Source organism: Bos indicus, chromosome 11, assembly GCF_029378745.1.
Source record: "Bos indicus isolate NIAB-ARS_2022 breed Sahiwal x Tharparkar chromosome 11, NIAB-ARS_B.indTharparkar_mat_pri_1.0, whole genome shotgun sequence".
Lineage (NCBI taxonomy): Eukaryota > Metazoa > Chordata > Mammalia > Artiodactyla > Bovidae > Bos > Bos indicus.
Window position 1 is genome coordinate 10,796,707 of NC_091770.1, and position 23,441 is coordinate 10,820,147.

Consider the following 23,441-nt stretch of genomic DNA (forward strand, 5'->3'; position numbering starts at 1 on the left):
GTTTCTGTCATATCAACAGTCATGTCTCTTTTAAAGGCTCCTTTAATCTAGAACTATTTTTTTTTTAAAGGTGATGTTGACAGTTTTTGAAGAGTACCCCAGATGTCTTTCAGAATTTCGGAATGAGTTTGTTCGTGATTCAAGTCAGTTTAAATATTTTGGAGAATGATACGTAGATTTTGTGTCCTTCCAATTTTACATCATTGGGAGGCACATAGCGTCACCTGGCCTCATCACTGGTGGTACAGTTTGGTCTCTTCGTTAAGGTGGTACCCCAGACTTCTCCAATATGAAGGCATCTTTTCTCCTGAAGCTTAGGGAGAAGTCAAAGCTGCCCTAAAGCTCAAAGTGCCTGTAGCCAGGATTAAAACTCCAAGTGACCCCTGATTCTGTGCTCCTAATGACTCCACACAGCCATCACTATCAAACATGTTCTTTGTAAAAGTGAAACTTCACATATATAATTCTATTTTTATATATTAACATTGCTTTCAATTGTTCCTTTTGCTTTTGCAAGTAAATCTCTGTACATGTCTTTTTCTGTAGGATAGCTTCCCTGAAGTGGAATTACTGGGGAAGAGGATATGGATTTTTAATACCAGAACGGCGCCACTTCACACTTGTAAGAGCAGTGCACAAGTGTGCCAGTCTCAGCACTCACCAACAATGCCTTTAAACTTCTCAACATTTTCGCCATTTTGAAATGTCAGACTACTGGTGAAGCTGAACTATGTTTATTTGTTATGAAGTGTTTTGAAAGGGTTTATACCTGTAACTATATAGATTTTTTTTTAACTCTATGAGCCTTTGGGTGAAGAAGGAAAAAGAAGTAATGCCATTTCCTGGGAAAAAAGTTAACGTAAGGTCCACAAGCTTTTTCTCTTAAGAAAGTTGGGCCAATTTAGGAATAATGTTCTCTTTCTTCTTAAATTAACCAGTTTGCTTCAGAGCTTAAACGCTTCCCCAGCAAAAGCAACCAGTGATTATAGGGCCTTTGATGCTGGAAGAGAAGGGATGCAGTGTGGCAGGCCACCCTCAGTTGGCTCCTTGGTCAAGGGTTACAGGGTTATCAAGGGATACTAAGGCTGTTAGCCAGCTGTCGCTAGGATAACATGAGGAAAGGGGGCTCTGTCACCCAGGCAATCGTTGCTCCCCATCTCCCCCGTCTTGGGAACAAGGAAAGCTGCTACGAGTGGCAGAATCTTTAATCCCCTGCCCTTCTCCCCACCTCACACGGGAAAACCACAAGAACGCACCTAAGCACCGTGCTTTCTTTTTAGAAGGAGCCCTGGGGCTCGCAGACTTTTTCAGGCCACCTGCTGCAATTCTCATTTTCGCTTTTTCCTTTGATGACCTTTCTGCTTGTCTGGAAACCTGGAACCTGTGCTAGGGCTGCGGCTGCTTCTCTGCACCTGGTTTTGTTTTGCTGACTGCTGTGCTATCTGCACTCCGTGTTACAAAACTGAGTAAAGCACAGCTCTGTAGGTGATTGGTCTCAGGATGAGCCAAGTTTGTATTGTTTTCATAATCCTCTGTGCCAGTTATCTGCCATTGTTCCCTCCAGCTCACTCTTCATCCTTCTCCACTTCTCTCTGCCCTGGACGCTGACTTACCATGTACGTCCTCCCTTCCCCTTGGCTTCTGCTTGGGTTTGGCCAGTGTGTGGGGTGGAGAGGCTAGCAGGAGGATGAGGCCAAAGGTATTTCTTTTCCTGGCCCCTCACTGCAAGGATCCCTAGGCTGGCTTTGGCTTTGGACCTCTCAGGGTGGTCCTTGCTACTCAACTTCTGGGTCAGGGTCCTGTCCCCTCACCCTCCTGCCTCACTTCAGGCCTCTTGAGCATTAACATACGTGGTTCCCCTTTACCCACCCACACCTTCATAATTAGGCCCTTTGGTGATCTATATAAAATGAGCTTGGGTTATCCTAGTTTGAGTGTTGGGGCCTGATAATGCCTCCCTTTTGTTAAAAGGTTAGATTAGCAGTATTTGTATAGAGCTGGATCATTGTTCCAGTATCTCTGAACATCTTGCCAAGGAGTGACCTATCGGACCACTTTCTTTCCTCTTGAAACAATCTGCTGTTACTTCCTCTCACTCATGTCCTTTAAGTTATGAGTGCTCAGTGGGAATCCAGGGCACTGACCTGAGGCTGGCTTACTGGGAACCCTGATGAAGAGATCAGGGGAGATGATGTTCTTTCCAGGACATTTTCCTCCTCTTTCTGAGACTTCCAAAACATGACACCACTTGATTGTCTGACTTCCAGTTCATTGACCCAATTCTGGGCTTAGCTGGTCTAACAGGCAAGTGTTCTTCATAAATGCAAGCATAGGGTTTCATTGACATGCTGCTCTCAAGTCCCACAACTCTGAGAATAACAGTGATTTCAAAAATATAACTACCTATTATAATCAGGTTCCTATGGGTAATAGAAAAATTAAATAATTTATCAGGTCACTAGTAACTGTTTAACTGTTAATACGTTAACAGTTTTTAGCAAGTAACAAATTAACAGCAATATAAGTGCTGGATGAGAAGTGCCAAGTCTTCAAAGGAGGGAGCGGATACAAGATCCATCTGGTTGTCAGGGGTCAGAAATCTTGATGGAGGAGGTAGCACTGAGCTCAACCTTGACCCTGTCACATACTGGATCTGGGTCAGTATGGCCTGAACGTAGGTGCGTGATGAGGCTTAGAGGTGAATCTTGCATCCCAGCAGACAGCTGTTTCTGTTGGCATACAGAGCTTTATACTAATTAATAATTCAAACACTTGTCAGATACCTGTCTTTTGGGGTCAGCATGTGGTACTGAAAAAGCAAAAAGTTCAGGCCTTCGAGTCAAAACTGCCAAGGCTTGGGTTCCACTCTCTTGGGTAGGAGATCTCAGGCTTGTGAGCCTCGGTTTCACATTTGTAAAATGGAAGCAATATGAGCCTTAGCTCTTAGATGGTTGTGAATGTCAAATAGTACAGCACAGGAAAAGTGCTTTCTCACAGAGCCAGGTATCTAATATCTCAGCAAGTGACAGCTGTCTGTGTGTACCGGGCATAATACTGAGGCATACAGTAGAGTAAGACTCACTGCTGCCAGGGGAGTAAAACTTAGCATAGCAGTTTGGCAGCGCCTCCAGCTGTTAAAGTGGAGTTACCATATGACCCAGCAATTGCACTCCTGGATATATACCAGAGGAACTGAAAACACGTGTTGAAACAACCACTTGTGCAGAATATTCACAGCAACACTATTCACAACAGCCAGAATGTGGAAACAAGTGTCCACCAGCAGATGACTGGATAAACAAATGATCTATCCTTTCCATGGAACATTATTCAGCCATAAAAAGCAATGAAGTACTGATGCCTGCTAGGACATGGGTGAACTTTGAGAACCAAAGTGAAAGAAGCTAAAGATAAAAGTTCACATGTTGTGTGATTCCATTTAAATGAAACATCCAGAATAGGTACGTCCAAAGAGACAGCAGGCTAGTGGTTGCCAGGGGTGCAAGAGGGGTGGAAATGGAGTGGCTACCCACTGACTAAGGGGTTTCATTCTGGGGTGATGAAAATGCTTCAGAACAAGACCGAAGTGGTGGTTATACAACATTGTGAATGTCCTAAGTACCACTGAGTTGTACAAATGTGAATGGTTAATTGAAAATACTAGAATAACACACCTGCCTTACCTTCAGGAATTCACAATCTTCGATGGGTCTGTTTAGACTGACTCTCAAGAGTTGGCTGAAGTACATTTGCAGCAATATAAATGGACCTAGAGAATATCATGCTAAGTGAAGAAAGTCAGAGAAGGATAAATACCATATGAGACCGCTGGTATGTGTATCTAAAATAGGACACAAATGAACTCATCCACAGAACAGAAACAGAATCAGACTTGGAGAATAAACTGTGGTTGCTATGTGGGAGAGGGAGGCAGTGGGGATTTGGAATTAGCAGGTGCAAGTTATCATACACAGAATGGATAAACAACAAGGTCCTACCGTATAGCACAGGGAACTGTATTCAATATCCAGTGATAAACCACAATGGAGAATAGGAAGAAGAATGTATATATATGTATAACTGAGTCACTTTGCTGTGCAGCAGAAATTAACACACTCTAATTCAATAAATGTTTTTAAAAAAGGAGTTGGCTGAGGCAGAGACAGGTAGATTCCCAGGCCTGTTTCATCATTTGAAAGCAGGGTCAAGAGCCTGCAATGTGCTGGTTTCCAGACCGGTATCTCTTACACAGAGAATTACCCATAATTCCTCTACCCAGACATAAATGCTGCCAATGTTTGGTGTAACCATTCAAGACTTTTCTTTCTGCATGCTTGTGAATATAAATTATTAGTTATATTTTTTCAAAAATGAGTGAAAACATAGTTTTATCATCTTTTATAGCTTGACAATTATATTCTGACAATTATTTTTCATGTCAATAAATCCTCATGATCATCATTGATGACTCAGGAAGGTTAAAAAGCCTAAATGTAAACCAAGGTCACTGGGTTGAGGAAGCCACAGAAGTTGGTGAGAATACAGGAAAGAGAGGGTAGGGACAGACAGGGCTTCTGGCCCCCCAGCTTGACCACTAGGATCTGATTGGTTAATATTAGAGACTCATGAGGGTTACTCAGCTATACTCTGGAGCCTTCTATTCTCTTTTGGTTCCTTGTTCAAATTTTGCTTAACATTGAAATGTTATAAATGGCACCTTTGCGGTGATCTCTTTCACAAGTCTGGTCTCTGGAGCATCCTCCTAGTTGCTCTTGCCAGAAATCTAGCTGTCATCTCTGACCCCTTCTTCATCCTCAGATTAGCATTAACTTGTCATTTCTGTTCCCCAAAGATACTTCCAAGAGGGCCAGTTTCCATCCATGGCCCCATTCTGGTCCAAGTTACTGCTTTCTCTTGTAGGATCCCCACTAGCCTAGGTGGCTCCTTTGTGAACAAAGAACAAGGCACCCCCTCAACACTGACACAACCTGCTGGAACACAGCTCAGTGGGCAGTGACACCTTTGAGCAAAATAAGAAAAAGATGCCTTTTCCTTTGGTCAGACTCAGCTCTGTGCCAGGGCTCGTAGATTGTAGTTCCCACAAGCCTTCCTTGACAAGGTGATCTTGTAAAGTGAGCACCTGCGTATCTGTATCCAGAGGCCCTTCTGCTTGGACAGCTGCACTAGCCTCTGGGGGGCAGGGGGATATAGACTTCTATTCCGGGTCCTTTCAGTCCATTTTCCACAGGTCACCAGAATCACACACACATATCACACAACTCACCGCTACCTCTGGTTATGTTACGCCCCAGCTAAAAGAACAGCAGCGGGCTCCTGATGTTCTTAAAACAGAGCCCAAACTTTGTAACCTGGATGATATGCCCTGCATGGCCTCACCCAGCTGTGAAGGACCTTATGTACTGATCCAGCAGAACTGGACTCTGGCCTGTGATGACAGAGTGCAGGGTGAGGGGCGAATGCTCCAGGGTCATAGCAGGTGTACGGTGGGGCCAAGCATGGACATCAGAGAGCACCAAGGTGCCCGGTGAACTGCCATGGTTGGGGGTGTAGGCCAGCCACAAGGGCAAGGACCCCTGAGCTGTTCCAAACCCTGCGTGACCCCTCCAGGCTAATTCCCCAGAGTTCAGAGAACCAAGAATGGGCTTCGTGCTCTATCATGGCCCAGCTCCTTGAGCTTGGGCTTTATGATTAACAAATATTCAGAAGCCAGCCAATGAGGACCCGGGCCCCAGAAGTAGGACAGGCTCTGCAGTCTCTCCTGGATGCCAGTCGGATGCTGAGGACAGAGGCCAGGCAGAGGCTGCCCTGGACACTCCAGGCTCTTGTGACAGCAGGTGAGAGGACATGGGTGGAAGGACTGCTCTCAGGTGTGGCCTGGAGCTCCGGACTCGCCTGGCCTTCAAGGCTGGACCGCTTTTGGCGTTACACCTCATGCCCCCTCAGCAGCCTGAGAATCTGCAATCAAGGGGGAAGGAACATTTGCTGTTTCCAAGTACTTGGAAACACAGGCTTCCCTCAGTGTATGGGCCCTGAGAGAGGGACCAAGAGGAGGACACATGCGTGGCTGCTGCAGGGAGCGCCAGTGTATGGAGAAACTGAGACGAGGGCTAGGGAACGGGGAAAGACGGGAGGGCACTTTACAATCAGAGCTTTGTTTATGCTATTTCATTAAACCCTCTGAACAACTTCTGAAGGCAGATTCTTAGGGATTATATAACATGCCCAAGATCATGCATGAAGCCATGATCAAATGCAGGTCTTTCGGACTCTACACCTTCTCCCAGTGGCTGTGGCCTACTTCCTCTTGGGTAGAAGCAGAGACACATCTTTGAGCAGGGTCTTCCTGGTTCTGCTAAGTGGGCCACTCACATGGCTTCCTCTTTCTGCCCCAGGGCTGCTGGGCAAGCATAAAGGGGCACCTAGGTCTTTCCTGGTGGCTCAGATGGTAAAGCATCTGCCTGCAATGCAGGAGACCTGGGTTCAATCCCTGGGTTGGGAAGATCCCCTGGAGAAGGAAATGGCAACCCACTCCAGTATCCTTGCCTGGAGAATCCCATGGACAGAGGATCGATAGGCTACAGTCCATGGGGCCGCAGAGTCGGACACGACTGAGCGACTTCACTTTGACTTTCAGGTCTCTCTTGAACTTCAAGATCCAGACAACCAGAAGTCTTCTATGGCTCCTTATCACATCCACAAATACCAGGATAATGACCGCAAATGGGTCATAGACTTGTTCTCTAAGGCGATGGCTGAGCACATTCCTACCACCTTCCGCCACATCCTGAAGCTGCCCCAAACCCTTGTGCTCTTGCTTGGGGGACCCCTTGCCCTATTCCTAGTCTCTGGCTCCTGGGTCCTGGCCTTCGTGGCCAGCCTCGCCCTCTTTGCTGCCCTGAGGTTCCTTGCCAAATACCCCTGGAAGCAGTTTAAAGTCATGTCTTTGCACACAGACTTGTCTGACATCACTAAATCTTACTTCAGTGAGAGTGGCTCCTGCTTCTGAGTGGCTGAGTCTAAGGGACAGGTGGTAGGCATAGTGGGAGCACTGCCTGTTAAGAAACCCATCCTGCAGAAGAAGCAGTTGGAGCTGCTTCACCTATGTGTGGCCCCTGAGCACCGAGGTCAAGGGATAGCCAAAGCCCTGGTCAGGACTCTCCTCACATTTGCACGAGACCAGGGCTATGGTGAAGTGGTCCTTACCACCAGCTTGCTGCAGCACTCTGCCCAGGCCCTTTACCAGCACCTTGGCTTCCAGAAGACGAGCCAGTTTTTCTTATCCACAAGCTGGAGGCTAATTTCTCTCTCTCAAATTTCAGTTTACCTACTGCCTCCCCTCTGCTCAGGTCTCTCAGGCACTGGAGCAGGGAGGGGGCCTGTGATCTGTTTTCTAGCAGATTAGTCAGGAGGAATCTTCTCTGCTGCAGAAACAGGCAGCCCCTGAAGTCTCAGTGTGATGGCAGGGTAAAAGCTTATTGCTTGTTCGCGCAGGCTCTGGTGGTGGGGTGGCTCTGCTCCATTCAGTCTTTTGGGATTGCTACTGTTTCATTTATCTAATGCCAACAGATTGTTGCGTGAAAAACTACCACAAAACAATAATAAACCTTTTTCTTTGGCTCATGAGTCTGTGGGTCGGCAGCTTATGCTGGGTTTCCCCTTTGGTGTCCAGGTGTCATGCTGGGGATCCTCCCCACTTTCAGTGAACAGAAATGCAAAATCATATGAAGAGGGCATGGAGAAGGCGTGTGAGAAGAATCCACATGAGAAGGACTGGGGCCAATGATGCCGTCAATCTGTCATGGTCCCCAAGGTCTCTGCTGAAGGGGAGAAGGCAGCCAGTGACAGGACTAGACCTAGAAGTGGCACCACCTGCGGCTCACTGGCCAGGACCAGGTCGTGATTTAAATCCAGCTACTGTTGTCTCCTGAGCTGTGCCTCTAAAAGCTAGCAGCCCTGAGGGAAGCTGGAGTGAGGCTAGGATGTGGCTCTGGACCCAAGGTGCCTGTGTCTGCCGAGTCTCTCTGGCTACTCAATGGCTACCTAAGCAGACACTGTCTCCAGAGAATCAACAAAAGGGCTCTCACTACATTACATGGCATTTCTAAAGAAAGACCACATTTTATCTAACAGCCCATTTCCCTTGACTGGCACTTTTAGACTGAGGTCTCCCACACACCCCTGGAAACACTGCATAGCTCCTGGCACCTCTCCAAATGGAAAATAAAAAACCTGCTGCTGCTTGCTTTACTGTGAGTCATCAGAAGTTATTTATTTTCTATAAAAACACATACAAAAAGGGACTTACTCTTGGCTAGAAGTAAGGTAGTATCATTGTAACAAATATCCTTGTGGGTAAGGCCACTGTGGAGAAAGTACTGCTCCTAAACCATTAATAATCTTAGTCATTCTACCCAAGACTCTTTAGAAGGTAACTATTTCTACATTACACATGGACGACAAGCTTTATTAAACCAGACTCATAAAAGTAAGGATTACGTTCCTCCAAGCTGATAAAATATAATTCCAAGGCGCTGAGGAAAATACTCTTTATTTCAGTCCCAAGGAACTTTTCTCCCCAAGAGTTGATTGGTCACTTTCTGTGGAAGAAAAGAAAGGGAAGAAAGAAGTTAGATATTCTTGCCATCAGAGGCAGACAGCCACTCCTCACCCTAGACGTGCTGCTGAAGAGACCAGTGTGGTTCTCCCAAACCTTATCTTTCCCAGCTTCAGAAGATATGGTAATTATAGTAAAAAAATACTTCCTCAAGTGTTTAGGAAAGACCTATCTACAGTCTGTTATAGTCTACACAGAAACATTACATTAATATAATCCTAACAGACTAATCCGTCCGTCAGTTCACACACAGCGCAAGGAGAAGCCTGGCCTCGGGACGCTGGCGCACCACCCGCGGCGCAGCAGCGCCCGCGCCTCGCACTTGAGGGAGCCCAGCCCGAGCCGCGGCGCACGCTCCAGGAGCAGCTCTCCAGTCCCACATGGGTCTCCCACGAACTCGTCTCTCGGTTCCTGACTGTCAGAGTCCTCTGAGGGTGAAACAAGGGGGTTGGGAAAGAAATGAGAACACCTGAAGGACCTAGACCTTCAGGTCCATCTGCTTTCTCAAGGAATTAATTGGCAGCAAGTCCCCTGGCCTGTGAGGTTCTGGGACTTGTAGCACCATTGATTCTACTGGGGCTATGGGTAGGAAATGGTGGTGGCGTCAAAGCCCCGCGTCCCCAAACTACCGACTTGTATGCTACACTTGGACATTTTCCAATTTATCTGAAAAGCTCTAATGGTATATGATTTACCTATAAGGGACATAAAACTACCATTTGGGACTCAAATGAAAGCCCAACAATTCTGAAGGATGTGGGGATTTCCAGCATGGCATCTAAACGGACACCTAAGCATGAAATTCGGTTTCACTCCAAATGTGTCTGGAAGGTGACTTATTTATCTACTGAATAATTTTAAAAAATTAAAAAAAAATTTTTTTTTGGCCACACCACGCAGCATGCATGATCTTGGTCCCCAACCAGGGATTGAACCTGTGCCCCTACAGTGGGAGCACAGAGTCTCAAACACACTGGACCTCTAGCGAAGCCCCTGAAAGGAGCCGTTTTTAGATTTGCCTTTTTAGATCTTCAGATTTGAAATCTAGTTACAGATGCTTTTGTCTTCTAAATTTCAGTGGTGGTACATGTATTTATTAGCTTAAGTTCACTCTCCAAATTCGGCTAATTCAAACAGGTCTCGATTTCTCTTTCCCCTGGTAAACCTCATCAATCCTGCTCTAGGACCGACTGACCTTTTTATACAGCTGGGCTCGCAGCCGGTACGACTTATATTCTGATCTCCTCTTTTCTTCTTCTCTCTTTTTCTGTACTTCAGGAAGCTGTTCATAAATCCTTAGAAATGGTACCGGTGGAAAGACAGCAGTGAGGTTACTGAGCACAGAGGCACACAATCACTTCTCCCCACATCTCCTAAGCTCTGCCACTCTCTAGGCACTCAGTCCCTCAGACAGGCTGTGGGCCTGTTGTGGGCCCAGCTTCCTGTTAGACACTTGGACATAAAGAACCCTGGCCTAGGGTGTTCAAGATCTGGGAAGAGATACAGATAAACAAAAACATAATAAAATCCTGATGATAGTGGTCACTTCTGGGAAAGGAGTGGAATAAAGGGTGCAGATGAACTTCTTGGCACTCTATATGCACAAATGTATGGTTTCAATATAACATAACGACTACGTATTACTACCATACTTCTAAAGATGAAAAATAATGCAAAAAAAGTACAATGGGTCATATCTACAAAATGCTACGCAGGGTTATAGGAAATGGAAAAAACTTATTCTGACGGAAGGAGGTCAATGAAGACGAAAAGGAATAAGTTTGAGGTGGGTCTTGAAGAAGTTAGGAGTAGAAAGGAGATGGGAGGAGAAGGGAGTGTTGGTAAGAATGGAGTCAAGGTTTCATGGAGACAGTGCAAGGGAAACAGATAGGGTGAAGGTCTCGTAGTCAAGTGAAAATCTTGGGCTCTGTCCATCACGGATTGGATGCCACTGATTTTAAAGAACCATGTTTTGAGGAACAGGATCAAAGATGCATTTGATATATACACTTTAACTGGAATAATCTAAATTTCCAACAAGAAAACAAATAAATTATGGACTATAATAAAATTATTACAAAGCACGAAATGTTTCAAATAGCTTTTACAATATGGGAAAACATTCACAATACTCACAATATAGTGTTAAGCAAAATAAAACAAGCTACAAACTTTTGTATATAGTATGATCAACCATTTGGGGAAAAAGAAGCATTGCATTGGCCAAAAAGTTCCTTCAGTTTTAAAGTGAGAATAAAAGACACGCTTTTCATTTTCACTAAGAACTTCGTTGAACAGTGTATTCACTGTTTTGTTCTACAATCTTCTGCCATTTTCCAGGCAACTTCATAATTCCATCCTCCCAAAACTTTATCTTTTTGAGCAAAAAACTGTTTCAGGTGCCTTTCACAGTCTTCCAGGGAATTGAGAAATTTTCCATTAATTTTATAAAGACCAGAATAAATGTAAATCTGAAGGTGCAATGTCTGGGGAATACGGCAGATGAATCAAAACTTCCCAGCCAAACTGTAACAGTTTTTTCTTGGTCAACAAAGAAACATGCAGTCTTGTGTTATTCTGATGAAAGATTATGTGTTTTGTGTTGACTGATTCAACAGAATTAGTCTGACTCACTTTTCCGCGAGTGTTGCTTTCAGTTGGTCTAATTGGGAGCAGCACTTGTTGGAATTAATTGTTTAGTTTTCGAGAAGCAGCTCACAGTAAAGGACTCCCTTCCGATCCCACCATATATACAACATCACCTTCTTTGGATGAAGATTGGACTTTGCTGTGGTTGGTGGTTCATTTTGCTTGCCCCATGATCACTTCCTTTCCATATTATAGTACAGTATCCACTTTTGATCACCCATCACAATTTGTTTTAAAAAACAGAATGTTTTTGTTATGTTTAATAGAGAATCACATGCAGAAATATGGTCAAGGAGGTTTTTTTCGCTTAACTTATGTGGAACCTAAACATCAAAGTGATTAACATAACCAAGCTGGTGCAAATGGTTTTTAAAGACTCAACATTTGATTTGGATATACTGAATACATTGGCTGTCTCTGCTGAGGTATAATGTTGATTGTTCTCAATGTCTCAATTTGATCAAGATCAACTTCAACTGATCAATCCCATCACCTGTGGAACTTCCAGCAAGAAATCTCCAGCATGAAATGAAACTTTGTAAACTACTTTTGATACATTCGATAAGTCACAGCACCTTCTCCATATATTGCACAAATCTTTTTCTGCACTTCAGCTGTGTTTTTATCCCTCTTGAAATAATAAAGTATAATATACTGAAAATTTGCTTTTTCTTCCATCTTCAATATTAAAATGGATACACAAAAATTCACCAATTTTGATAAGTTTTAAAATGCATTCTGATATGACAGACAGTTGTCACAATACAACCTAACAAAACTGTTTTGAAAGAAGTTAAAGACAAGTAAGTGCTGCTAGAGCCATCTTCTGGAAAATACTGAATTTTTGCCAACCCACTATATGCACCTATGTAAACACAAATACTTTTTTTAAAAGACTACAAATGGTGGCAGTGTACACATGATTCTGAAACTTTATTTCAAGTTTCAAACTTTATTTAGCTACAAGCCTAATGTGCTGTATCTATCTCTTATTATATTGGATACAATTCCTAGAAAAAGAGCCCCAAATAAGTATTTACTTTTATTTCAAAATATTTTTATTTAAGTTTCTAACAAAAACAAGCCTGACTAAAACATAAAAATTCATGGCTGCTGCTGCTGCTAAGTCACTTCAGTCGTGTCCGTAGACGGCAGCCCACCAGGCTCCCCCGTCCCTGGGATTCTCCATGCAAGAACACTGGAGTGGGTTGCCATTTCCTTCTCCAATGCACGAAAGTGAAAAGAGAAAGTGAAGTCGCTCAGTTGTCTCTGACTCTAGCGACCCCATGGACGGCAGCCTACCAGGCTCCTCCGTCCATGGGATTTTCCAGGCAAGAGTACTGGAGTGGGGTGTACACTCTTTGTATTTTTTATATATGAGGCATCCATACCATGATCTGCTAATTTTCATTTGCATTTTAGAACCATAAGTGAGAAACTGTTTTTATAGCTAATTTGCTCATAATGTTGTAACTAGAGCATAATGCCTTTATTCTGGGCCAAGCTATAGCTCCTGACCATTCGGGGCCTGATTTATACTTTTATAGTTACTTATTCTTTTGGCCTTACCGTTTAGACCTCTGAATCATTTCCTTCTTTCCAACCGGCCTTTTCTTTTGGGCTGCCAGGAAGCCTAAGCAAGAGAAGAGATTTCTTTAGTGGATTGTGCCGTTTTTTCTTTGAAGTGAAGTATAGTTGATTTACAGTATTATGTAAGTTTAAGGTGTACAACATAGTTATTCACAATTTTTAAAAACTATACCCTGTTTATAGTTATAAAATATTGGCTCTATCCTCTGTGCTATACAATACCTTCCTGTAGCTTGCTTATGTCTGAATCCCCAGTCCCTAGCTTGACCCTCTCCTCTTCCCTTTCCCCACTAGTATAACCACTAGTTTGTTCTCAGTATCTGTGAGTCTGTTTCTTTTTTCTTATATTCTTTAGTTTGTTGTATTTTTTAGATTCCATATACAAGTGATATAATACAGTATTTGTCTGACTTAATTCACTAAGCATAATAACCTCCAGATTACTCCATGCTGTTCCAAATGGCAAAATTTGATTCATTTTTATGGTTGAGTATCAAGTGGTATCACCAAACCACACCTAAAAACTGTGGACCTGTTTCCATACCAGACCCTGAGAGCTGGACATTTGACCTGATTTATCTCTGTGTTCATTTCAAAAGCACCTGGCATTTGGCAGAGATGTTTTGCAGCTGTGCTTTGGGAGATACATGTTTTGAGAGATATATAGTGGTCAACTGCCCCAAACCATTTCTGACTTGACCACAAGAACAAGCCTGCGTGGATGCAACCTGGAAGTGTTCAAAAGTGACTTTTGCTTCATGCTAAGGTCTCTGTCCAAAGGGGGCATTTGTACTCTGCTAGGCACAAAGTTCCAAAGAATAGCAAGGAGAGATAAGAAAGCCTTCCTCATGATCAGTGCAAAGAAATAGGGGAAAACAATAGAGTGGGAAAGACTAGAGATCTCTTCGAGAAAAGTAGAGATACTAAGGGAACATTTCATGCAAAGACGGGCTCAATAAAGTACAGAAATGGTATGGAACTGACAGAAGCAGAAGATATTAAGAAGAGGTGGCAAGAATACACAGAAGAACTGTACAAAAAAGACCTTCATGACCCAGTTAATCACGATGGTGTGATCACTCACCTAGAGCCAGACATCCTGGAGTGTGAAGTCAAGTGGGCCTTAGAAACCATCACTACGAACAAAGCTAGTGGAGGGGATGGAATTACACTTGAGCTATTTCAAATCCTAAAAGATGATGCTGTGAAAGTGCTGCAACTCAATATGTCAAGAAATTCAGAAAACTCAGCAGTGGCCACAGGACTGGAAAAGGTCAGTTTTCATTCCAATCCCAAAGAAAGCCAATGCCAAAGAATGCTCAAACTACTGCACAATTGCACTCATCTCACATGCTAGTAAAGTAATGCTCAAAATTTTCCAAGCCAGGCTTCAGCAATATGTGAACCGTGAACTTCCAGATGTTCAAGCTGGTTTTAGAAAAGGCAGAGGAACCAGAGATCAAATAGCCAACATCCACTGGATCATCGAAAAAGAGAGTTCCAGAAAAACATCTACTTCTGCTTTATTGACTATGCCAAAGCCTTTGACTGTGTGGATCACAATAAACTGGAAAATTCTGAAAGGGATGGGAATACCAGACCACCTGACCTGCCTCTTGAGAAACCTGTATGCAGGTCAGGATGCAATAGTTAGAACTGGACATAGAACAGACTGGTTCCAAATAGGAAAAGGAGTACGTCAAGGCTGTATATTGTCACCCTGCTTATTTAACTTATATGCAGAGTACATCATGAGAAACGCTGGGCTGGAGGAAGCACAAGCTGGAATGAAGATTGCTGGGAGAAATATCAATAACCTCAGATATGCAGATGACACCACCCTTATGGCAGAAAGTGAAGAGGAACTAAAGAGCCTCTTGATGAAAGTGAAAGAGGAGGGGAAAATTTGGCTTAAAGCTCAACATTCAGAAAACTAAGATCATGGCATCCGGTCCCATCACTTCATGGCAAATAGATGGGGAAACAGTGGAAACAGTGGCTAACTTTAATTTTTTGGGCTCCAAAATCACTGTGGATGGTGACTGCAGCCATGAATTTAAAAGACACTTACTCCTTGGAAGGAAAAAAATTATGACCAACCTAGACAGCATATTAAAAAGCAGAGACATTACTTTGCCAACAAAGGTCTGTCTAGTCAAAGCTATGGTTTTTCCAGTGGTCATGTATGGATGTGAGAGTTGGAATATAAAGCTGCGTGCCAAAGAATTGTTGTTTTTGAACTGTGGTGTTGGAGAAGACTCTTGAGAGTCCACTGGACTGCAAGGAGATCCAACCAGTCCATCCTAAAGGAGATCAGTCCTGGGTGTTCATTGGAAGGACTGATGTTGAAGCTGAAACTCCAATACTTTGGCCACCTGATGTGAAGAGCTGACTCATTGGAAAAGATCCTGATGGTGGGAGGGATTGAGGGCAGGAGGAGAAGGGGACAACAGAGGAGGAGACAGTTGGATGGCATCACCGACTCAATGCACACGAGTGTGGGAAGACTGTGGGAGCTGATGATGGACAGGGAGGTCTGGCATGCTGCGGTTCATGGGGTCGCAAAGAGTTGGACAGGATGGAGCGACTGAACTGAACTGAGGCACAATCTTTACCATGTGCAAAGGACCATGGAGGACTGTGCATGCCCTGGCTGCCCCTGAAAATCTCCGCCCCTTTCCTCAAGCCCTAATCAACCTATCTGCCTCCTAATCCTCAATTCCCTTACTCCGCTTCTCTTTAGAACACGAGCTCTACTGGGACTTCCCTGGCAGCCCAGTGGTTAAGACTTCACCTTCCAGTGCAGGGGATGAAGTTCAATCTCCGGTTGGGGAGCTAAGATCCCACATGCCTCTCGGCCAAAAACCAAAACATAAAACAGAAGCAATATTGTAATGAATTCAATAAAGATTTTAAAAATGGTTCACATCACAAAAATCTTTAAAGGAGAAAACAAACAAAAACATGAGCTCTCCGTTCTCCATTCCGTGATCAGCTAATGTTCTGCTATGCTGAGCCTGGTCTCATTCAATTGACAACTGTGACTCTGGGCAAAGGATCCATTGAGGGGATCCTGACCCTTAGGGGATTGGTAACAGAGGATTGTGTCTTAAGAAGGAAGAGTGTGTTGCTCAGGAACTGAGAGGGAGCAGCTAGGGCTTTGTGCCCCTACCCTGAGCTGGCAGTGCAGGCTGGTGAGCAACGGCAAAGCCAGGGTTAGACGATGATGACTATGACAGCGGCCTAAGGCTCCTGAAGACACAATGCTGTGGCACAGACTAAGCAGTGAGAATTGAAACACTGACCTGTTTACAGGTAAGGCAGTGATTAAAGCATTAGGGAGTACTTTACAGTGTTCACAGCTTTGGCATATTATTTTATTGAGATATTACATCTAGCATAATTGTTACGAGCACAGAGTCTAGCACCAGCCCACCTGGGTTCAAATCCGTTTGGGCAAGGTACTTAATCTCTCTTTGCCTCAGTTTTCTTATTTGTGAAACAGGGATGTTAATAGTATCCACCCCATAGAAGTGTTATAAACATTAAATAAGAATAATGTCTGAGCAAAACACAAGAGCTCTGTAAGTATTTATTATTACCCTTTGAGGGAAGCAAGCCCCGTCAAAACATTATACTTTTGGAACTAACTTGTTCATGGTGACAGAGCTGGTTTTTAAAAACATTATTCTCAGGAATTCCCTGGTGGTACAGTAGTTAGGACTCCACATTTTCACTGCCGGGGACCTGGGTTCAATCCGTGGTCAGGGAACTAAGATTCTGCAAGCCAAGTGCCCATTCTCACTGCACACTCTCATTTTTAAGATGTAGTGACAGGGCAAGATTAACTGTGCTTTTCTGGATCATGGAAGTGCTGAGAGCTTAATTAGGCAGGTTCTGTTATGTAAGGAGATTTGAGTCTCAACAAGCAAAAAGTCACTTTCTGAACTGTAACTGGCCTGGCATTGAGCAGTGCTGCCTTGCATGAAGCAGACCTTGCCCTCTCTACCAAGTAACAGGAAAGTGAACAGGCAGAGTGTACCTCTCTTACGGAGCAGGTGCACGGGGTCCCGGTAGCCCTGCCATTCCTGCACGGTGTTGAACAGTGCCTCCCGCTCACTCTGTAACATATTCTGCAGCTTCCTCTCCTGGACTATTAACTTCAGGCGCTTTATCCGCTCCCCAGAGCGGGAGATGAAGTCCGGTCTGTGAAGCTGAAGTGATTCCTGAGGAGAAGAAAAAGCCCCCCAACCTCATATTAATGATGCAGTCTTTTCTCCAAAGGCCTACAAAAACAGTACCTGCCCAGCAGGTTTGGAAAGCCTATTTGTAACTTACAGAAAATACCTAGAGCTGAAGGATGATCGAACAACTCCCTGAGTAGGAGAATTCCAGTAGGAAAATCAGAGGGATCAAAGAAATGCCTTTGGAATAAACAAGAACTAAGATTATGGCAATTACAACTCTCCCCAATGTGGATGGGATAAAGTTTGGCTCACTGTGTGATTTTAAATTTCCCTTCAAAGAAATACATCATTAAATAACATTTTCTTTGGGTCCCAAGTATTTATAAAAAAGAGACTTGGTGCCTTTTAAACCCTGTGCTAAGTAGAAATAGGAGTTATATAAATGGAGGAACAAACATAAGCCTGATGCAAACATCAGGCCTCTACTACACTCCCCATGCAGGTATCTATCTACAAAACCCAATGAGTAGCTACACAACATCTTCCCTTCTATTGCCTTGCCCCTCTCAGATACTGAGGGTGATATGTGATTTATACTACTAATAGTAAGGCAGCCTTTGATTAATGAGTGTGAGAACAGATGAACTGTGGAGGTGCCCGAAACAAGGGTCACATGACTATACTTCAGAATGCCAAGTCACAGGTTTACCCTTTCTTCCTCCTTAAACATACAGCTAAAATTAATTCAACCTTACTGTACCTGGAGGGTTGCTCTCACAAATGGCTTCAGCGGCTCTTTGCCTGGGCCAGCTAGAGAACTGTGGCTGTCCATGTGCTGTCCCTGCCAGTTCTGTTCCCGCAGTGGCTCCCTCCAAGGTTTGGTGTTGGTTATTGGTGCAAACCAGGAGACACCAGGGCCATGAAGCTTGGGCATATTTTCCTTCTTAGGACCAGACTTCATATTTTCCACAGGAACAAACCATGAAACTCCTATAGGAGATATTTTTAAGAAAGAAAAAAGATTTTTCATTTTTCTCATCAGAAACATATGCATAATATAGGCTCTCAGGGAATCAGCTGTCAGGGGCCAGCAAAATGCCCTAGAGTCTGCTTAGTGCAGGTATATAGACTCTAACTGCAGCATTAAATACAGTCAGCCCTCTGTATACACGCATGCAGAATCCTTGCATCTGGGGGACAGTGCTAGGTCGTTTTATATAAAAGACCTGAGCATCCATAGCCTTTGGTATTCAGGAGGGGTTCTCAATCTAAGCCCCTCCAGATATAGAGAGATGACTGTACTTTGAAAATGTGCCAAGGCGGTGCTGAGTGGTCAACATTAAGTTGTTTAGAAATGAAGAATCCTAGTGTTGCAAGAGAACAGAAATTCACGTTTTTCTACTAAGAAAGCAGGACTTAGAAACTGACCTTCACAGCAGGTCTTCTTGTTCTTCTTTAACTTTTTGTCCCCAAGATAACTGGTAAGGAGCCTCTTCTCTTCTATTTTTTCTTCTGACCAAGAAGTCACATCACTGTCCTCTTCTACTCTAGCCTCACTAGAACTTGGAGTTGGGAAAGTCATTCCAACATCTCGAGTGTTTTTTCTGACACCACTCACAATCTCCAAGTTACCTGAGGGTGAAGATCACAGACCTCTCTGAGAAAAGCCTTGAGATTTAGTTGGAAGATGCATTTAAGTCAGTAAATGAAAACTTAAAAAGAAAATTTTAATCATTTATTTTCTATTCTGCAAAGAAAAAGTATTGAGATCTATCATCTTCATAACTACATCTGGTAAAATAGGGAATTCCCGAGTGGGCCAGTGGTTAGGGTTCAATGCTTCCACAACAGTGGGCACGGGTTTGATTCCTGGTCAAGGATCTAAGATCCCACATGCTGTGCAGTGTGGCCAAAAGAAAAAGTAAATAAATAAATCTGGTAAAATATTCAAAACAATCATCGGGACACATTTTTAACAAGTATCATCATGTACAAATATTTGTTGAAGACAGTGCTCTGAATGAGTATAAGCAAAAAGACAATGCAAGCAGAGTTGAAAGGTGATATAAACCGTTTTGGAATCACATTATTTGATTTACTACATCAAGCGTCTTCAAAGTTTTATTGTAATTTCAAATATGTGAGATATCTTATTTTTAAGAACAAATTTAAGTTGTATTTTCTCTTATTGCCATCAGAAAGAATCCTAAACTATGATAAGTGATATACATCTTTTTCTTATTATGATGTCTGCATAAAGAATGGTAGTTTCACTGCTGCCTAAACTATTACCACTAGAGTTAAGTTTTTTTTTTATTCCACTTCAGTAAATTAAAAAAATTTTAAGGTTTCCAAACCGCAGGCTACTGACTCCTCTTGGGTGGGGTAAAAGGCTTTGAGAGAGAGAAGAGAAGGAAGATGAAGGTAGAGAGATGGAGATGTGTGTGTCTGTGGGAGGAGTTCACTTCTGTCAGTTTAGATATTAGAGGGAAAGAACTACTAATATGGATTCACTGGGAAAAAGATTTCAGTTCTGATCCCAAGTAAGAAGGACAGTAAATGCAGTCAACCAAGGTAAGGAAGAGGTTAACAGATGTAAAGACATGACTTGAAGGGAAAAATAATCAAGAGGCAGGTTTACTTCTGTTTTATAATATCAAAAGATATAGGAAGTCATAAAGTGAAAGCCTCCTTCCCATTCCTGTTCTCCATTAAGTTTATAACCCTGTGATTCCAGAGGATTTTTGCACACATTCAAGCAATTCTCTTCATTTTTCAAATACATGTAGTAGCATGCTACATACAATTCTGTACTTTGCTTTTTTTTTTAATTATGTATCTTGGGGATCTTGACACATTAGTAGCAAAAGCTTCTTCATACTATGTAGGACTTCATTATGTTAGTCACTCAGTTGCGTCCAACTCTTTTGCAACCCCATGGACTGTAGCCCACCAGGCTCCTTGGTCCATGGGATTCTCCAGACAAGAATACTGGAGGGGGTTATCATTTCCTTCTCCAAAGACTTCATTATATGGATATACAATAATTTATTTAACAATTTAGCTACTGATGGACATCTAAGTTGATTTTACTTTAATGCTTATAATAAAACAATACTTCAGAGGTTAATTCTGTCATTAACTATTTGTCATTTTATACATTTGCACCACATATCTATAGGCTAAACTCCAAAAGTAAAAGTGTTGGGTCAAAGTAATTTTGATAGAAACTGCCAAGTTGTTAGTCATAAGGATTGCACTCCCAACTTATACACCTCCTACAATGTACCTATTTCCATACATGCCTGCCCACAAACTTGCTATCAAATTTAAATTTTTGTCTGATAGGTGACAAATGGCATTTGAGTATATATTTTTTGTTAATTAAAAAAATTTACTTATGTATTTCTTTTTGGCTGTGCCAAGTTTTAATTGTGGTGAGCCACCTCAATAGCTGCCCTGCAGCACGTGGGATCTCAGATCCCCGGGCAGTGATCGAACCCATGTTCCCTGCACTGCAAGGCAGATTCTTAACCACTGGACCACCAGAGAATATACTTGAGTACATTTTTAATCTTCATTTCTTTTATTGTGAGTGAGGTGAGTGTCTTATCACAGGTTTAAGAGCTACTTATATTAATATTTCAATGAAAATGTTTAATTTACCTGCTTGTACGCCCTTATTTAACATATGTGTATTTTGCTTGTTGCAAAGGGTAGAGTTCGAGCTCCAAAAACTACTGGTAGAAGATGAAACAGAGTCAGAAGAGACATGGTCCGTCACCTGGAAAAACAAAAGAGATCCTGTTATCACTACTTGTGGTCAAAGGCATAGTTACCTACAGAATAAGAAAATATACAAGTTACCAAGAGCCCTTTCCAATCCAGTTCAAATGGCTGAGATGACATTGCCAGGAAGCTTGCAGCAATGTGAACACACTACTCCATATTTTGTGATAGAGAGGTGGACGCTGTAGTTAGATATAAGGGCTCAAGCTGTTTCAAGAAGCTAAGACAAGACTGGGTGTGTTCCCAGGACTTGAAAACACTCTGAAGAGGGTGCTAGACAAAGATTAGCCTGGTGTGAGAATGAAATTCTGAAGTGACACTACCACAAAACTGGTAAGAAAGAGGGCAGAGGATAACTAAAGAGGCTGAGTGGTGAACTGCAGAGAGTGCTTTCCAATAAGATCCGACTTAGGTGTTTATTCAAGAATAAATGCCCAAAAGCTTAAAGGCCCTATGAGAAGTCCTGGATATGAGGAATATTGCAGAAAGCACTTAAATATTTGAGCCCCAAAGGTTTTTTAGTTATATTCAGAGCAAGTAGAGCAATGAAGGGAGCTGATGGTGGAATGTTTGTGAATGACAAAGATTACCAAAATATAGTAAAAAAATTTTGATATAAAATGGTATTTCTTAAAACTGGTTCATCAGAACACTCTCCTGAGAAAGGGTCCTAACCCAGAACAATGAATTGGATGTTGTAAGTGAGGGGTCTGGGCATCCACATTTTGAATAAATGCCAGGTGCTTGTCTGATTAAGGACGTTTGGTAGAGTAAATTGAAGCCCAAGTCAGGAAAGGAAACAGAGCATCTCCTTCCCTGAGCTAGATAAACTATATTTCAGGGGAACAGAGCATCTCCTTCCCTGAGCTAGATAAACTATATTTCAGGATCTTCAGGGAACTTGCAACAGATCCTGCAGCAGAGGAACTATGTTAAATGTCTGGAGACAGGAAATTAATTTTTAAAAAGAATAGCATAGCAAACTGCAGGCTTTAAAAATGATGACCTGCATAATTCCAGAATGGATAACAAATTTGATTATTTGCAAGTATATGCAGGTTAAAAAAAAAAAGATCAGCAAATTTTAGCCAAGATTCACTAAAGCAGGCAGAATAAAACCCTGCCAGGTTAGCCTTTTTTTTCCTGGTAGATATGGTCATTTAACTGGTAGATCAGAAATATATAGCAGAGAACTAATTTGAATAAAACAACAAAAATTCTCATAGCATACTTGAGGGCAAGATGGAGTTACAGGGGCTGAAGGATAAGCTGATGGAACCAGCTTTCCCATATAAAACATCCAGAAGGGACTAAAGGGCTGTCAGGATCCCTAATAATAACAGGAATGATAGGCCAAATCAAACAAGGGATAATTGTAAAGCCTTATGCATCAGACAGGAAGAATGGCAATAACTTTGATACAGTAGAAAAGCCGTGAGTCTGGAGTCCAAATACCTAAACCAGTCTCAGATCTTCCCTTTACTAGCTGTCTCTTCTTGAGCAAGCCATAATCTCTGTTGCCAGTTTCCCCATCTAGAAAAGGGAACAGCTGCATTCCTGAAACTATGCAAGTGTTACAAAGAACAAATGACTTAGATGCAAAAAATGTAAAAAGCTAATATAAAATTAGGAGACAAAGATCATGTTAAACCAATATGTATGAAAGTGTGGTGAGGAAGATTTGACTGACTGGTAATACACTATAATTTTTCTGCAGCTGTTTTTTAAAAAAGGGGAGAATAATTTACACACTAAAATGGACTTTCAATATTAATTGTCAAATACAAAAAGCAAAGTTTGCTGCCACTTTTGTGAAAAGGGAAGAAAATATATGCAATATATAGTTACTTGCTTTTATGTATAAAATACCTGTGAAATAAAAGAACCCAGATTGGAAAGGAAGAAGTAAAATTTTTATTTGCAGATGACATGATGCTATCTGTAGAAAATACTAAGGAATCTACAAAGTATTAAAACAAATAAAAAAGTTTAGCCAGATTGTGGAATATAAGGTCAAGAAGATAAAAAATCAATTGTATGTCTATATTCTTGTCAATTGTATTTCTATATCCTGCTGCTGCTAAGTCACTTCAGTCGTGTCCGACTCTGTGTGACCCCATAGACGGCAGCCCACCAGGCTCCCCCGTCCCTGGGATTCTCCAGGCAAGAACACTGGAGTGGGTTGCCATTTCCTTCTCCAATGCATGAAAGTGAAAAGTGAAAGTGAGGTTGCTCAGTCGTGTCCGACCTTTAGCATGGACTGCAGCCTACCAGGCTCCTCTGTCCATGGGATTCCAGCAAGGTGCAATCTGAAAATAAAATTAAGGAAACAAACTCCATTCACAGTAGCATCAACAAGAATGAAATATCAGCAAATAAATTTAACAACAGAAGTGCAAGACTTGTACAATGAAAACTATAAAACTTTGGTGGGAGAAATTAAAGGCCTAAATAAGTTGTGAGATATTTCATGTATGTGGAATGGACAAAAGATTTGAATAGATATTTTACCAAAGAAGATGTAAGAGTGGCCAATAAACATATGAAAAGATTTCAACACTATCAGTCATGAAGGAAACAAACTAAAGTCA

General features: G+C 42.4%; 2 protein-coding genes across 7 annotated transcripts in view; one reads left to right on the forward strand and one right to left on the reverse strand.

Moving 5' to 3' along the window:
* The first annotated feature begins 74 nt into the window (after positions 1 to 74).
* Positions 75 to 8,221, forward strand: NAT8 (N-acetyltransferase 8 (putative)). Its single transcript, XM_070798429.1, is given in 1 exon segment — positions 75 to 8,221. A coding segment is annotated over 1 exon segment (726 nt). The 5' UTR covers positions 75 to 6,697; the 3' UTR covers positions 7,424 to 8,221.
* A 43-nt stretch (positions 8,222 to 8,264) lies between these two features.
* The window catches only part of ALMS1 (ALMS1 centrosome and basal body associated protein), a 190,545-nt gene continuing 175,368 nt past the window's right edge, over positions 8,265 to 23,441 (reverse strand). For all 6 annotated transcript variants that reach the window (XM_019969922.2, XM_019969923.2, XM_019969921.2 and 3 more), the window contains 7 exons: positions 20,728 to 20,845; positions 18,490 to 18,693; positions 17,822 to 18,051; positions 16,917 to 17,100; positions 12,854 to 12,917; positions 9,831 to 9,930; positions 8,265 to 8,618 (listed from right to left, as the gene is read on the reverse strand). In XM_019969922.2, coding sequence (XP_019825481.2) covers positions 8,574 to 8,618; positions 9,831 to 9,930; positions 12,854 to 12,917; positions 16,917 to 17,100; positions 17,822 to 18,051; positions 18,490 to 18,693; positions 20,728 to 20,845 — 945 coding nt within the window. In that variant the 3' untranslated portion in view covers positions 8,265 to 8,573. The remainder of the gene's footprint in view (positions 8,619 to 9,830; positions 9,931 to 12,853; positions 12,918 to 16,916; positions 17,101 to 17,821; positions 18,052 to 18,489; positions 18,694 to 20,727; positions 20,846 to 23,441) is intronic.